The 16231-nt window shown below is 35.8% G+C and overlaps 1 protein-coding gene across 2 annotated transcripts in view; it reads left to right on the forward strand.

Moving 5' to 3' along the window:
• The first annotated feature begins 1762 nt into the window (after positions 1 to 1762).
• Positions 1763 to 16231, forward strand: part of LOC127554859 (hepatocyte cell adhesion molecule) — a 41959-nt gene continuing 27490 nt past the window's right edge. The window contains exon 1 of one of the 2 annotated variants that reach the window (XM_051986769.1): positions 1763 to 2278. In XM_051986769.1, coding sequence (XP_051842729.1) covers positions 2194 to 2278 — 85 coding nt within the window. In that variant the 5' untranslated portion in view covers positions 1763 to 2193. The remainder of the gene's footprint in view (positions 2279 to 16231) is intronic. The other variant, XM_051986770.1, reaches the window with a different exon arrangement.

Consider the following 16231-nt stretch of genomic DNA (forward strand, 5'->3'; position numbering starts at 1 on the left):
CCTATTTTTCATCACTCATTTAAATGGGTTAAGATAAAATTTTAACTGCATACCATATCTTTCATTTTCATTTTTTTATTTCTCTACTAATTTTGATATTTACTCTTAACAGGTCAGTGGACTAATTATGCATAGGCAGTTTGCACAAATCTGAGGGTCCTTTTGTTATTTTTATTCGTTTCATGGGTTGCTATAGCCCAAGAATTAATCACCAAGACTAGCCTACTTGTGTTGAACTTCTGTGTACTTAGCAGGGCTGGAATTCAAAAAGTCTGCTGTCAGTACTATACTCAATCCAGCATAACAGAAACTGCTACAACTTCAATCCCATGCTTCATTCACAGAGCTCTTTTGAGAATCCAGGGCCACCTCCACATCAAAATAGGCATTAGGATAGAATTTAATGGAGAATTAATCTATGCTAGAGGAGTTTTAGCACAGATGCAAAACTCCTGAAAACCAACTCATGCTTCAAATGTTCAAAAGGAATGAAAATTAATTATATGGTTCAAAATAAATCCCTTTGGATAGTATTAACAAAACTAAGTCTAAAAACTCCAAGCCACAAATTTGAGGCAGCCGCATTGAATCCAGCATTCTCTTAATTGCAAAACACAGTAAATCTTTCCTACAATAAAAAGGGAGAGGAAGAAAGAGAAGATATATCTGTTTTTATATTCTCTGTATGGCAAAGATCATATTTTTTCTTCAAATATTAGGTTCTAAATCAGAGATCACAAGACTTCCCTTACTTGTGACCATTTGTACTATCCAGATGCTCTGGAATCTGCAAGGTAAGATTGTAACCCCCAACATGTCTATCAGTGTACTTAATCCTTTCCTGCCTGCAAGATAGCAGGGACTAAAGACATCCTGCCTCTTGGTTTACAGAAAATTATCTCTCTAATACAATTACAATTCAAAAAACACTTTCTTGCAACCTCTAATTTGTTTAGGGTATTATTTAGGGTGAATGTAACAAGTTATCAATTAGGTGTTCAGGTTATCTAATAGGCATATTGCCATTATTTTTAAAAAATGCAATTTAAATAGTGTGTAACTCCCTCAATCTGTAGCTATCTTGATTTGCAAGGGTTTAGGAGAAGGGAGCAAAAGAGGAATTGGTCACAATAATGATGTGATGCCCTATGGCAGAAGGGTATGGAACACAGTATTGGAAACAGATGCCAATTTCTCCTTGCTGAGGCTAATTGTTGGGTCTACCATCCTGATTCACCAGCTAGCTTTAGCTAGAGGAAGCTGAGTTCTCCACATACGACAATATAGTCATAAGCTAGAAAAGCTATTTTCTCTTGAAGGCATTCAGATTATTGAGTCTTTTCCCAATCCCGTGAATTATAGTAATTGTTTTAATCTACAACTTCTGGCACTACTACCAGGACACTATCCCTATTCTTGGTGGGACTTAATTTTTAAAACAACATAAAGATATTTTGTCTGAAGATAAGAGGATATACAAAATAACTTTTGACTGGATGTCCCCAGTAGCCCTGTGATTCTATAATAGTAGAGGTAATCAAATAGGAGAGGAAGCAGAAAGATGTAAGAATAAAAGAACTGAACTTTTTTTAACTCCCTCCCTTTGGAGCCGAAGAAGAGATTTCATTTCTTCAGTAGTTCCTTGCTTTCTCAGATTCAGGCTACCCAGGAACTCCACCCCTTTCCCCCTTCAGAGCTCATTGGAGGCCCTCTCCTGGCACGGTCAGCCCCCACCTCCTTAAAAACAAGGAGAAAGGAGTGGTGACTGTCTAAGACTGGGACACAGAGTCCAGTTTCTTTGTATCCTCCTACCCAGGTCCCTGCATTAGTCTCAGCTGCAAATCCCCACCTGGAACATTAGTCTGGGAACACCGCCTTCCTATTCAGCACAGGTGAGTCTGGAGTCACCTAGCATTTGTGCTTTGCATTCAGCTTGGACCTACCAAGGGGCTTTTCAACAGCTCCTAATTTCACCTTTTGGAAACTGAGGATGTAGGGCTCAGGAAACCAGAAAATGTTAGGTCCGAGGGAAAGAAAAGAGCAAGCTGAGCAACACACAGAGCTCTGTGTATTCAGAGGCAAGTTGGCAGGGTTGTGCTGGAACAGAGAAACTCCAAGTGGTACAAAGAGACGTGCCCAGAGTGGAGAAATCATGCTAATTGTCTGCACCAGAGCCCAAGAACTCGACCCAAAATGAAGAGAGAAAGGGGAGCCCTGGTCAGAGGCTCCAGCGCCCCACGCCTCACTCCTTTGGTCTGCCTCCTCCTGATCCAGACAGGTAGGAGATGGGGGTGGGGAGCACAGGGGTGTGGAGAAAGAGCCAAGGGGCTTCTTTGGGGGAAATCAAAAAGGGAGGGTCTAAATGTCTTTGTAGTGGGAGGAGGGAAGAAAGCTCAGCTGCTGTGTCTCTGGGGGAAGTGTTGTGAATTCAGGCTTTTAGCCTTGAATACATTTCTTCTTCCCCCTTACTCCCTCTGGTCCTACCCCCACCAAAAAACAAAGGCTGCATGGCCTGGAGCTCCCACAACATTCAGTACATAAAGATGAGCTACATGGAGCAGTTTCTTATAGCTTGGCTTCTTGGCTTGGGTCCTTTTGGCATCCTTTTAGATAATGACATGCTGGTAGGGGATTAAGGAACAGTCTGGGGAGTGGGATGCTTTGCTTTATACTCCTGTAGGGTTAAAAAGGCAATGAGGAAAAGAAGCTTTGAAGAAATAGCATCTTGTGTCCCCTTTACTCCCTGTTGCTCATCAACATTGACAAGGTTTCAGACCATCACAATCATCAGTTAAAATGCTTTAAAAAAAAGTCAGACCAAACGTTTATTATGATCCAGGCATTATGGTAAGCCACAGCAGACCTTTGTGCCAGGGAGACCTACATCCTGTACTGCTCCTGTCCATTTCTTAGAGAATTAGAACTTTTTGGGTTGCCTCATTAATAATAGGCATGTAGGCCATTGTGAGCCTCTTAGCCCTCCATATCTATGGCAATATTAGCTGCTCTTGCTCGGATAAGTTTCAGTATATGTGACTTTCTCCTCATAGCTCCTTTGCAAAGATGAAATATTGTTGGAGGTGGGGAATAGGGCCATTCAGCTTTCTTCTTTGAGTTAAGATTGGTGAGGTCTGCCGCATTTTTCCCTTCCCATCTCCATTTCCTGCCTCTAAAAGAGGAGTCTTTATTTGTTTTTTTGTTTTGTTTTATCACAAATCCCTTTAACAATCTAATGAAACCAATGGAACTTCTCAAAGTGTTTAAAACACATAACAATAAATTGAATTACAAAGAAAACCAAATATATTGAAATAGTTATTTCTCTATTAAAAAAAATAAACACCATGTTCATGGAACCTATTAGAGGCATGGCAATTAGGTAATTCTGGGTATCTTGGGATCCTGCCTTCTCGTAAAAAGGCTCCGGATTCACCAGGGGTCTTCCCTTTGACATGAACATATGAGACTCTGGGAAATGTCATCTTCCACAAAAAATGAATGATAACTATTGAGATTAAAAAGCCAATTCTGGATTTCCAACCTTGTCTTTTCATATTTTGGAGTTAGGGTGCCCTCATTTGTAGAGGTAGCCTATGGACTGCCTAAGTAACTTGCAAACTCAGAAAGGATAGAAGGAAAGGGAATGAGAATTTGTTAAATATCTACTTCATACTAGACAGTGCTAAGCACTTCATAAATATTATCTGAGGCAGCATGACTTTTTACAACTTGGGAATAAAAAGGCCTAGATTGTGTGACACTTGGTCAATGACAACTTACTGTTGCTATTGATATGATTGATTGGGGTTCATCCTAAGCATCCCAGTTCCCACTTCTGACTAAAGATGAGGTTTTTTATCGCCTGATAATAATTACTATGGAGCAAGAGATTTCAAGCATCCAGTTGCCATCTGGAATCATATCAGCCTTCTAGAGTCTGGCATCTGAAGTAGAATTTGAAGGATGTCTTTTCTCCTGAAATTTCTCTCTCATAGGTAACCAATAACTTTCTTCTTGAAAAAGTTCAAGGGATTATTTTCTATTATTTATTTTCCTTAAATTTTTGGTGACATTTGACACTACTGATCACTACCTTTCTCTTAAAACTTTCTTTTTTTTGAATTTCTGTAATATAGAAATTCTCTAGTCTTCTCCTACCTCTCTACTTATTCTTTTTTTTAATCCTTTGATGGTTATTCAGCCTTCTTTACTTGATACCTTTAGGCATTCCCTAAATGCTTAGTTGTAAACATTTTGCCTTCTATCTAAAAGAGCTTACCGAATGTCACATTTTTAACTTTCTCTATACTAATGACTTAAAAATGTCTTTAATGCTTTTTTGCTTTTACATCACATTTGCTTCTGAATAATTCCCACCCCCATCATACCCTTTTTTTATAACAGAAAATAAAGTTATAAACAAAACCATGTGGTACATTGTCTGGGACTGACCGAGTATGTAATATTCCTCATCAGTAATCCACCACTTCTTTACTAAAAAAGAGATAATGTATTCTAGCATCACTCATCTGGAACCAATATTGGTCACTGCTTTCAATCTGTGTTCTGTGGGGTCCTTATTTATATTCTTAAGTCGTCTTGTATACTGACTATTCTGTTAGTTATTTATTCTGTTCTCTCATAAAACTTTCCCACTTTTCTCTGAATGCCTTAAATATATTGAACTTTGGTGCAAAATAACAATCCATATTTCTATACCACAACTTGTTCAACCATTTCTAAATTTATGGGCATCCACTTTGTTTTTGCCACTACAAAAAGTGCTATAATGAATATTTGGTATATTGCTAGTAACTTTAAAATTTATTGCTAAACTTGACTTATCTAACATACTGTTCTATATTTCAAATTGCCTTCTGAATATGTGACAATTGGAAAAAGCTAAATTTTTGTATAATATAAGGAAAAGCTTGAGAATTCAAAATGGGGGAAAATGCCTTATAAGATGAGTTTTCTTTCACTATGTGCTTGATAACCTGCTGTCAATAGGGTTATGAAAAGGGTTGAACAAGGTGATCCCTAAGAGCTTTTACAACTAGATTCTGTGATTCACCCCAAACTCACAATATCCAAAATCAAATTTATCATCTTCTCTTCATCTTGCTCTGACAACTATACTGTTACCTAGATAGCTACACTAGTAAGCTTGGCATGTTCTTTCAGTTCATCCTTTTCCTCACCCATTTATACCTTATCTGTTTCTAAATTCTACCAATTCTTCCTTTAAACATTTCTTTGCCCTTTTTTCTTCATTCCCAATGCCACCACTTTATTCTCATGTATGAAGTACCACAGAATATCAAAACTAGTCTTATTCTTCTGCCATCCTTCATGAAAAATTTCCCCAAACTTAAGGAGCATTTATGTTTAATTTTGACTCATTGTCGCTTAGGCCTAGTTTGGAGTAAATATGACTGCAATATCTGAGTAAGCCACCAGGTGGTAATCTTCAGTTGTCTTTACCTGAATAACATGCAGGATTGCCAATCTTTTGGTGAGTTAGGAAATTCCCCCCAGCCCATTATTACAAAGTGCTCAAAACCAATCAATCACCCAAGACTGTACTCCCCTCTTAATTTAGGCAATTGTTTCCTACTTTTTTGGCAAAAAGACATCAACCCTTTATGGAAATTACTGTGCTCCAAATCTAGGAAATGAAATGTTAATATTTAAAGTAGCGATTATAACATTATAGATAATTATATTATTCTGACTTGTCTCCACTTTTTGAGAGTTCATTCTTTCAGTTTCTCTTCCTTCAGTGTCACTGATTTAGATGTACAACCTGTAATCTCTGTAGTTTTTAAATACAGAAATAAAAGTAGATAAGTTCTCTTAGATATATGGGGACAAGGAAAGTTACCTATATCTTTCTGCTGTATAGAAAGGGAGAGCCCAAGGATCATCAAAAATGGAGAAAGAATAGAGAGTTCTGTGCCAACCTTTGTATATAAAGGAATATGATGAGAACAAAGAAATTCTGGTTTACCAGTGTAATTGCTCAGCAAATTTCATAGAACTCATGGTTCTTAGCAAATTCTAGGTGGCAAACCACTGGGGTCTGGTATCTTCTTCCATTGTGATTTAAATCACTCTCTCAGTTGTGTTATTTCCACTTCAGTTTTTTTTTTAAGTACTTTTTTTTTTTCCCCAATTAACAAACATTTATTCCCCAAACCCACACCCCCTCCCTCCTTGGCCCTTACTGCATTGGAAAATTTTTAAAAAGGCAAGAAAACAAATCACTTCTGTTTGTTCATGCTATGTCCCCCTGCCTGGAAGCAGCATGGAAATATCTCCTCTTCCCACTCTTCTCCAGCTACCCAAAACATACCATCTCAGGAGACTCATCCTGAGCTCCACTACTTCCATAAAGCTCCTACTACTTTAATTAATCCTAATTTCTCCCAGTCTCGATTTCCCATAGTACTTACTCTTTATATCATATATATTATCACTAAATTATATTCTGCCCAATATTGTTTTGGATTGTTTCATATACAGAAATTCTGTATTTGTATTTGTATTGTAAACTGTATATTCTGAGGAGAGAGAATAAATTTCTGAATCTTCTCTTCCTCTCCTCTCCCAGTAATAATGAGCATTTCAGCAATTCAATTCAACAAATACTTATCAATACCTATTTTATGGAGAACTGCTAAATTTGTACTAGAACTTCAAGGGTTTAGATGATAGGATGAGAAATGTGAACTTGTAAAGAATAGTAGCTAGTAAAGTGCCTGGTAAGATCTGAAAAGAGAAGTCATTTTCAGTAAGACAAGAAAGGCTTCCCAAACTATTTGTCTTTTGAATTAGATTTTAAAGAATTGTTAGGAATTCAGTAAGAGAAGGAAAAAAGGAGACCAAGGAAGGATGTTAGAGGTATTGGGAACAGTGCAAGCAAAGGCAGAGAAATGAGAAGATATGGGACAGCTAAGAACTAGTACAGATTGACTATAAAATAGAATTTGTAGAAAGAGAATAGAATAGATAGGGCTAGAATGGAAAGGTAAAGGTAGATTTTGGAAGGCTTTGAATTCTAGTCAAAAGAATTTCAATATCATAGGCAAGGTTGAACCAGTGAGGAATTATGAGAAAAAAAGTGACATGGCCACACCTATTCATAAGAAACAAATGCCTTGCATCAATAAGAAAGATAGTTTGGAGTGAGGGAGATTGTAGAAATAGGAAGATGTGTAAGACAGCAATGCAATGAATAATGAGAGAACATGGTTACATGTATAATTATTAATTTTTGTTTAGTTTGAGGCTTTTCTCAACTTTTACTTAGTGTCATATTTGATTGCTCATTTTTATTGATGAAAGTTAAAAAATTTTTTTCTTAAGATTATTGCAATATCAGGTTATGACAGTAATAACAGACACAAAGAAACAAATAAAGTAGGTATTATGGAAGGAAAAATAAACAGGATTTAGGAACTAATTGGATATGGAAGGTCAAGTGGAAAGTCAAATGTAACATTAGGATTTCAAATATGGAAGCCAGTGTGAATGTGATGCCATTGACTGAAATAGTGAAGTCAGGAGAATCAATAAATTTGATAGAAAGGCTTCTGATCACAACTGTGAAAAGTTGTGGGTTTAGAAGACTGATGATGATAGAAGACATATTTCCAGCTTCTTATCAGATAAGTGATAGACTATAGTTGTAGAAGGAATATCTTCATATCCTCAGTGGTTAGCATATTGCCTGACACATAACATATACTTAAAAATTCTTCTTGAATTAAATTGAATTCTGTTGGAAGTGGGATGAGAAGAAATCATTAAGAAGTGAGAGAAGGTATGTCTGAGGAGTGTCAGAGATGGAAGCTAGACTACAAGGGACTGAAGAAAGAATGAATAATAAATTGTGGAATCACTAAATACCTACTTCAAGAAGTTTAGACATGAAGAAGAAGAGAAAAAATGGCAACAGGATAGAATAGAGCAGGGCTTCTTAAATTTTTTCTACTTGAGACCCTTTTTTGCCCAAGAATTTTTTACATGACCCTAGTTATATAGGCATATAAAAATCAAACATTTACTGATAATAAATCATAATTTCATGACCCTCACATTTATTTACAAGATCCTATATAGGAACATGACTCGTAATTTAAGAAGCTGGAGTATAGAAGGATTAACATATTTTATTTTTTTTACATTTAGAGAGACATGAGCATTAGGAAGCAGAGGAAGAGATTAAAGATGCATAAAAGAGAGGGGATTATTGTTAGAATAAGGTCATAGAGGAGAGCATAGTCTAGTCCAACCTCATTTTCTAACTGAAAAAACTGTAGTCCAGAAAAGATAATATAGGCAATAGATGGAGTTTGACTGCAGAGCTTCTGACTCTGTATCTCTTATTCTTTTCACCATGCTGCATCAAAGTGGAAGGGATGGGGGACTAACTTTAGCATATAAAGGTATTGGCTTAAGCAAAGACTAGAGATACTGTTCCTTCTAAAATAAAAGGAAAGGAAAAGAGAGCAGGGGAAATGCAACAGGGGAATGGAGAGTTGCATACAGAATGGCCTTAGAAAACTAAGTATTTGCTGCAGGGGAAGCTTTTGGAAGCTTCAGAAGAAAGAAAAAGTTTGAAAATCATCTTTTCTTTTGAAAATTTTCTTGTAGAGAATGAAAACTATGACTAATTATAGTGTCTTGTTCATCCCATTGCCCCAACTGGCAGTTTCATTAGTGTAGGAAAAACCTGGTATGGAAGTTTCCTCTATCAGATACACTTAGTGAATTTATAATCTTAAGAGAGCTATTTGGGTACATTAAGAGGTAACATGTATTAAAGGCAGGATGTGATTAAAGTGTTGTCTATAGATAGTCAAGGTTTGACAGAAGTAACAAATATAGAGAAAGAGGAGATCTAAGAGTTGAAAAAACTGAGGAGTTGTATACTTAAGATTATTACATTCATTATTATGACTGTTGAAGGTAGAGTGGTAGAAAGAGATGAATAGAAAACAAAACAGGTGCTAAAGTCATTGAGAAAGTTACAAGAGTGTTTTGGTGGATAAAGGAAAAATAGCATGGGTTGTAATGAATAAAGGTTAGTTGTTTTTAAAGATTGCCAGGAGAGAAGATTCCACAGCATCTTTAATCATTTCATTCACTGTCAAAAAAAACTCTGCCTTATATGAAAATGCCCCAGAGGAAAAGTACTCTATCATGTCTCAGACCTAAGTTGACTTCTAAGAGGAGCACTATATAGATGAATTAAATCATGAAATTGAAGAGATATTTTGTCATGTCATGAAGAGATATAACATGCCATGTTATAGGATCTAGGAAATAAAGTCCAGAGATAGAAAGTCATTTCTCTGGATGGAATAGATATTAGCAGCAACACTATTCATTCCCCCACAATGGCATAGTGGAGAGATCTTTGAATTTGGAGTCACAGGATCTGATTCAAATCTCAGCTTGGGACTCTTTGGGCCTCTGTTTCTTCATCTGGAGAATGAGGATATTTAACTATATAGTCTTGGAGGTCCCTTCTCACTCTAGATCAGTGTCCCTATGAAGTTTCCCAAGGATATAATCTTATCAAGAATTCTTATACATTACCTGAAAGAGGGAGAGTACAAAATGAAATTTTAGCTTTCAGAAAATCCCAAACTCTGGGGACAAACTGCTAGAAAAATCTTATGAGGCTTTGTGAGTGAGCAGAAAAGGAACAGGTGAGTCAAAGTAGACAAGGGTAGAAGAGTGAATTAGGAAAAAATAATCAAAACTTTATTCATAGAATGGTGGGCTTTGATCTATTAATTATAATATAGGATACAGGAGTTACTGTGAATTGTTCCCTAAAGACATTTGTAATGTGTGCCTCGGTACTGCAAGGGCCCCAAATATGTGGCCATTCTGAGGCAGTCAATTAGAAACAAAACAAAAAAGATCAATTAAAGTGTATTGTGGTTATTGTTCTTACTACTACTACCACCACCACCTCAGCTATGTCCTTCTCTAACGCCATATCTGGTCTTTGAGATTACTTTGGTCCTAAATTAGAAAGACTTCAAGTACCGACTTAATAATGGAGTTGCTTGTTTGTGTTTTGGGAACATAGCCTTGCAATTAAATTCAGTGACTGCAGCAGCTCATTATGGCCATCTACTGATATAGTCAGGGGTTGCAACTGCCGTGGTTGGAGGGATTATCCATAGTAACTCAACTTCATGAAGTAATGAATTATAGTTACTAACTATATTTTATATTTTAATATAAAAATTATTCTACCTACATGCAAAGGAACTTTATATGCTCCCTGAATTTCTGACTTTATACTCCAAGGAAAATATAGTAGAACAAGAAAAGTTTAAGAGAAGGGAAATTAAAATAATTAAACAGATAAAAAGCCTCCTTTAAGAAGACAGATGAAAAAAATTAGGACTTACATCTCAGAAAAATGAAGACTGAAAAAAAAAGATATTTAGAAACTTCAAAGTAGATGAATAGAGTGACAATCAACTAAATCCCCAAATACTAGAATCAGAAGTTATCACTGAAAGCTTTAAAGACATACTTTTGGGACAAGTGAAAATAAATTGTGATTATATAATCCAAAGTATACTTTAGCCCAAGAGGTGATAGAGACTAAAATATAAACATGTTCCAAAAATGTGTAGAAGGAAAGAAACATTTATTTACTAAGCACTTACTATGAACCAGGCATTTTTCAAATATTATCTAATTTGATTCTCACAATAACCCTGGGAGTAATATGCTATTATTTTCATCTTATAGTAAAGGAAGTTGAGGCAGACAAACATTAAGTGATTTTCCCAGAGTCACTCAGCTAATAAGTATATGAAGCTTTATTTAAACTCAGATCTCCCTGATTCGGAGCCTAGTACTGTAGCCACTACTTAACTGCCTATGATAGAATCCCCAGTAATTGGATTTGTTTTTGTTTTTTTATCTATCCTTAATTTTTTTTCAGATTAATAATTATCCAGTCCAATGGTTCTTTATCTTTTTTATGTCAAGAGAATCCCTCTGGCAGTTTGGTAAAACCTATGAAAGTCTTCTCATAATAATGATCTTAAACACATAAAATAAATAGGATATCAAAGAAAGCCAATTATATTGAAATAGTTATATGAACATAAGTTCTAGTAATTACTAGCTATGCAGCCAAGGACAAATAATTTACCTCCTTTACTGATAGGACTTCAACTTCTTTCTCTATAGAATTAAATATTGAATTAGAGAGCATTTATAAGATCTTTTCTAGCTCTATTTTCTTTGATACTCTGCTTTTTAGAGATATCTCATTTTATACAACCTGCTTAGGGAAGTAGGAGGGCTGATTTTACCAAATGAGAGAAGAAGCAGTTGAAAGAGATTTAGATTTGAGAAACAAAACAAAAGAAAAGAAAGCAAACTGTGTTTGGCAAATGATATGGCAGTGTATATAAAGCACTGGATTTCAAAACAGGAAGACCTGAAGTAGACTCCTGCCTCAGATGGTTTTGAGTTATGTGACCCTTGGTAAATAATGTATCTCTTCGTCTCCAATTTTCTCATCTGTAAAATGAGGATAATAATATCACCTACATAATAGGGTTTTTGTGAAGATTGAACCAAATAATGTGTGCAAAGCACTTTGTAAACTTTAAAGCTCAACATAAACATTTTGTTAATTATTATTACTAAATGACTGAACAAATTGTAAAATGTTATCATAAGGAAATATTAAAGTGCCAAAAGGAATAAGAGATACTAAAAATTCAAAGAAATATGTATGTGTATGAAATGACTCAGTTAACAAAGCAGAAACATGAATAACATACGAGTATGATAATCATGAAAATGAAGACAATTTTAAGGGCAAAACTCATAAAAAACATTGAACAAAATCATTGCTAACATAAAGCATTCTGTCAATTATTTAAGCATTTATTAAATTCACACTACAGGTGTCTCCAAGAAGCTACAGCACGTGCAAGTACCATACCCCATTAAAACCATCTTATCAACTAAGCTATGTTGAGAGTAATCACAGTTCTCAAACTCCCCAGTTAGTTGGGAGTATGTCTATCCCAAGCATGTGAACACTTCTCCAGGCAGAATGGGTGGATGAGAGCAAATTTTTCCACGAAGGCACCTAAAGTAGGTATGGTGAAGATGCCAAGGTCATGAACTGCCTTCCATTGTCATTCATCTTGACTTGTATCTTGCTACTGAATTTCAGTGACACTGGAGTGAACTAAACAAGAGTAAAGCTGATGACTTTTCACAACTGTCTCACTTAAATCTGATTCACACCTTAAGTCTAGACATTACCCATTACATCATGATTGTCATTGGCCCTCTTTGAAAATGAAGGACAACTAAATACCTACTATGTTCTAGGCACTGTTATAAAAAGGCTGCCGAAACAAAAATGAAACATGTGTCTTCAAGGAACTCATAGACACCCATCCTTCATTTTACTGAAACAATAACTACTGACTTTGTAAAAGTTTGTATATAAGGGAACAAAAAAAGGAGGAAAGGAAGGAAGAAGGCATATTGGATTTTAAGTAAGGAAAGAGCTGAATATGAACTCAATTACAACTTCTCTCTGAAGGCAGCAAAGTGGTACAGTGGATAGAGAGCTGGGCCTGGAGTCAAGAAAATCTGAGTTCAATTCCAGCCTGAAACACTTATTAGTTGTGGGATCCTGGGCAAGGCATATCACCTCTATTTATCTGTTTTCTCTTCTGTAGAATGAACATAATAATAGCATATATCTCCCAGAGCTATTATGAGGATCAAATGAGATAATTATTGTAAAGCACTTAGTATAATACCTGACATATAATAAACATTATACAAATGTTAGCTTTTTTTTTCTCTCGTTTTATTATAGCTTTTTTTTTTTTACAAGATATATGCATGGGTAATTTTTCAGCATTGACAATTGCCAAACCTTTTGTTCCAATTTTTCCCCTCCTTCCCACATCCCTTCCCCCAGATGGCAGGTTGACCAATACATGTTAAATATTAAAATATAAATTAAATACAACATAAGTATACATGTCCAAACAGTTATTTTGCTGTATAAAAAGAATCACACTTTGAAATAGTGTACTATTAGCCTGTGAAGGAAATCAAAAATGCAGGTGGACAAAAATATAGGGATTGGGAATTCTATGTAATGGTTCATAGTCATCTCCCAGAGTTCTTTTGCTGGGTATAGCTAGTTCATAACTGAAATGTTAGCTATTGTTAGTGTGACTTTGGTTAAATCACTTAAACTTTCTGAGCATCAGTCTCTTCATTTATAGGATAATATTTTGACTATTTATCTTACAGGGTTATTGTGAAGAAAGTGTTTTATAAACTCTAAAAGGCTATTTAATGTTGTTATGCAGTGTAGTTTTTTTTAATTTTATAATAACTTTTTATTGACAGAACCCATGCCAGGGTAATTTTTTTACAACATTATCCCTTGCACTCGCTTCTGTTCCGATTTTTCCCCTCCCTCCCTCTACCCCCTGGATGGCAAGCAGTCCTATATATGTTAAATATGTTGCAGTATATCCTAGATACAATATATGTTTGCAGAACCAAACAGTTCTCTTGTTGCACAGGAAGAATTGGATTCAGAAGGTATAAATAACCCGGGAAGAAAAACAAAGATGCAAATAGTTTACATTCATTTCCCAGTGTTCTTTCTTTGAGTGTAGCTGCTTCTATCCATCCTTGATCAATTGAAACTGAGTTAGGTCTCTTTGTCAAAGAAATCCACTTCCATCAGAATACATCCTCATACAGTATCGTTGTTGAAGTGTATAATGATCTCCTGATTCTGCTCATTTCACTTAGCATCAGTTCATATAAGTCTCTCCAAGCCTCTCCAAGCCTGCTGGTCATTTCTTACAGAACAATAATATTTCATAACATTCATATACCACAATTTACCCAGCCATTCTCCAATTGATGGGCATCCATTCAATTTCCAGCTTCTAGCCACTACAAACAAGGCTGCCACAAACATTTTGGCACATACAGGTCCCTTTCCCTTCTGTAGTATTTCTTTGGGATATAAGCCCAGAAGTAACACTGTTATGCAGTATAGTTAAATCAATCTAGGCCTACTGCATAACTACTACTAAGCAAGGAGTACTATAGATATGTTAACATTTGAAAGGACTTTAAGAGATGTTTAGTTCATTCTCCCACTCAATGTAGGAATTGTACCTCCAATGTAACCTAACAGGTGATCATCCCTCTCACCCAGTAGCCTATTGCATTTATGGACAACTCATTTAATCTCTACTTGAATCAGTGAATTAACTGATTTCTCCTACCCTTAAGTTTTCAGTTCAATTCCAGGGAGGTCATAACTTAAGAAAGGAAATAGAAAGATATATCGTAGTCCAGTCCCCAGCCTTCATATGTGGTAGCCACTATTGTGGAATGAAGAGGAAGGGAAATGGCGAAGAGGGAAGGAAGAAAGTAGAATAGAGCTTCTGAGCCAAGATTCTAGAAGGGAAGGGGGATCAGGATCAGTGTAGCTGTGCCTTTCCCTTTGTTCACTGTCCCTTTAGTCTGACAGCTTGGGTCTTTGACTATCTTTCTCTGATTCTTTAGGTTTAGAGAACTGCAAGGATAGGAGGAGTTGGCTGGTTGGGCCCTTATGTACTATTTGAAAGGGGTGATTAAAAAGAACCTCCATTATTTCATCAAGAATTGGTCATCCCAGACTAATCTCGGTTTTTTGGATAGGATTAATAAACTAGTAGATGAAGGGAATTCTGTAGATAGTGTTTATCTAGATTTTAGGAAAATGTTTTTAATATAGTATCTCATATTATTCCTGTGGAGAAGATGAAGAGATGTGTACTAGATTACAGTACAATTAGATGAGATTAGAAAAGGTGGAAGAGCCTAACTCAGGAATACTGTTTATGATTGCTTCCATTTAGACACTGCAGGAGCTCTTCAGTGGAGTATCCCCCAGAGATCTATGCTGGGCCCTATGCTGTTTAAAATTTTTATCAGTGACTTGAGTAAAATAATAGATGATATGCTCATCTTATTTGCAGATGACACAAAAACTGGGAGTGAGAATTAACAACTAGAAAATTAAGTAAAGATTCAAAAGATAAGGGTAGGGATTGGCAAACTACAGCCTGTAGGCCTAATACAGCCAGCCAATTAAGTTTTTTTTTTACATTTTTAAAGCACAACCAAACAATTTTAAAAGGTAAAAAACATTCTTGGCTCTCAGGCTATAAACAACTACATTTGCCTGTAGGTTATAGTTTACTGATCCCTTGGCCTAAAGTATTGAACCAAATCTGAGATGACATTTAAGAGGAATAAATATAAATATTTTTGTTTAGAAAATTAATTCAGGAGTACATGGAGGAGATATGGTTGTATAGTAATTGTTCTGAAAAAAAATTTGTGGATTGTAAGATCAATGTAATTTAACAGTATGATGTGACAGCCAAAAAACTTAAATTTATCTTGGGCTACATTAAGAGACATAGCTTCCAGGAATGGGAAACTGATAATATCATTGTATTCTACCCTCATCAGACATTTTCTAGAGTTTTGAGTTCAATTATAAGCATTACTATTTAAGAAGGATATTAATATTGTCCAGAGGACAAGCAGGATGGTGAAGGGGCTTGAATCCATGTCAAATGAAGATCAGTTTAAAGAACTAGACATGATTAGCCTCTAAAAGAAAAGACTTTGAGGGAAATGTGATAGCTCTCTGCAAATGTTTGAAGAGATAACATGTGAAAGAAAGGGTAGATCTGTTCTGTTTGGCAGCAGAGAGCAAGGCCACAAGCAATAGTAAGAAGTTGTAAAGGCAAATTTAGCTTGCTGTCACAACCATCATCCCCCTCCAAAAAAAAATTCCTAACAATTAATATTGTTCAAAAGTAGATAGAATTATACTGAGAGATGGTGGGATCTTCCTGGTCTTTAGAGGTCTTCAAGAAGAGATTGGATAAGCATCAAAGCTGTTATATGGATAGATTAGATGAGGTGGCTGCTGAAGTCACTTTCTACTTTCAAGTTCTGTGATTTTGTGATTCATGTCAGTTCCTTCAGGAAGCATTTCCTGATCTCTGACTTCCCCCCATCCTTGCCTGTAGTCAATAATGATTTTTCCATCTTCCAAGCACTTTGTTTTCACCTTTCTAATGTACTTATCATATGTGATTTTGTACTATAATAGTTA

This window comes from Antechinus flavipes, chromosome 3 (genome assembly GCF_016432865.1).
Source record: "Antechinus flavipes isolate AdamAnt ecotype Samford, QLD, Australia chromosome 3, AdamAnt_v2, whole genome shotgun sequence".
Lineage (NCBI taxonomy): Eukaryota > Metazoa > Chordata > Mammalia > Dasyuromorphia > Dasyuridae > Antechinus > Antechinus flavipes.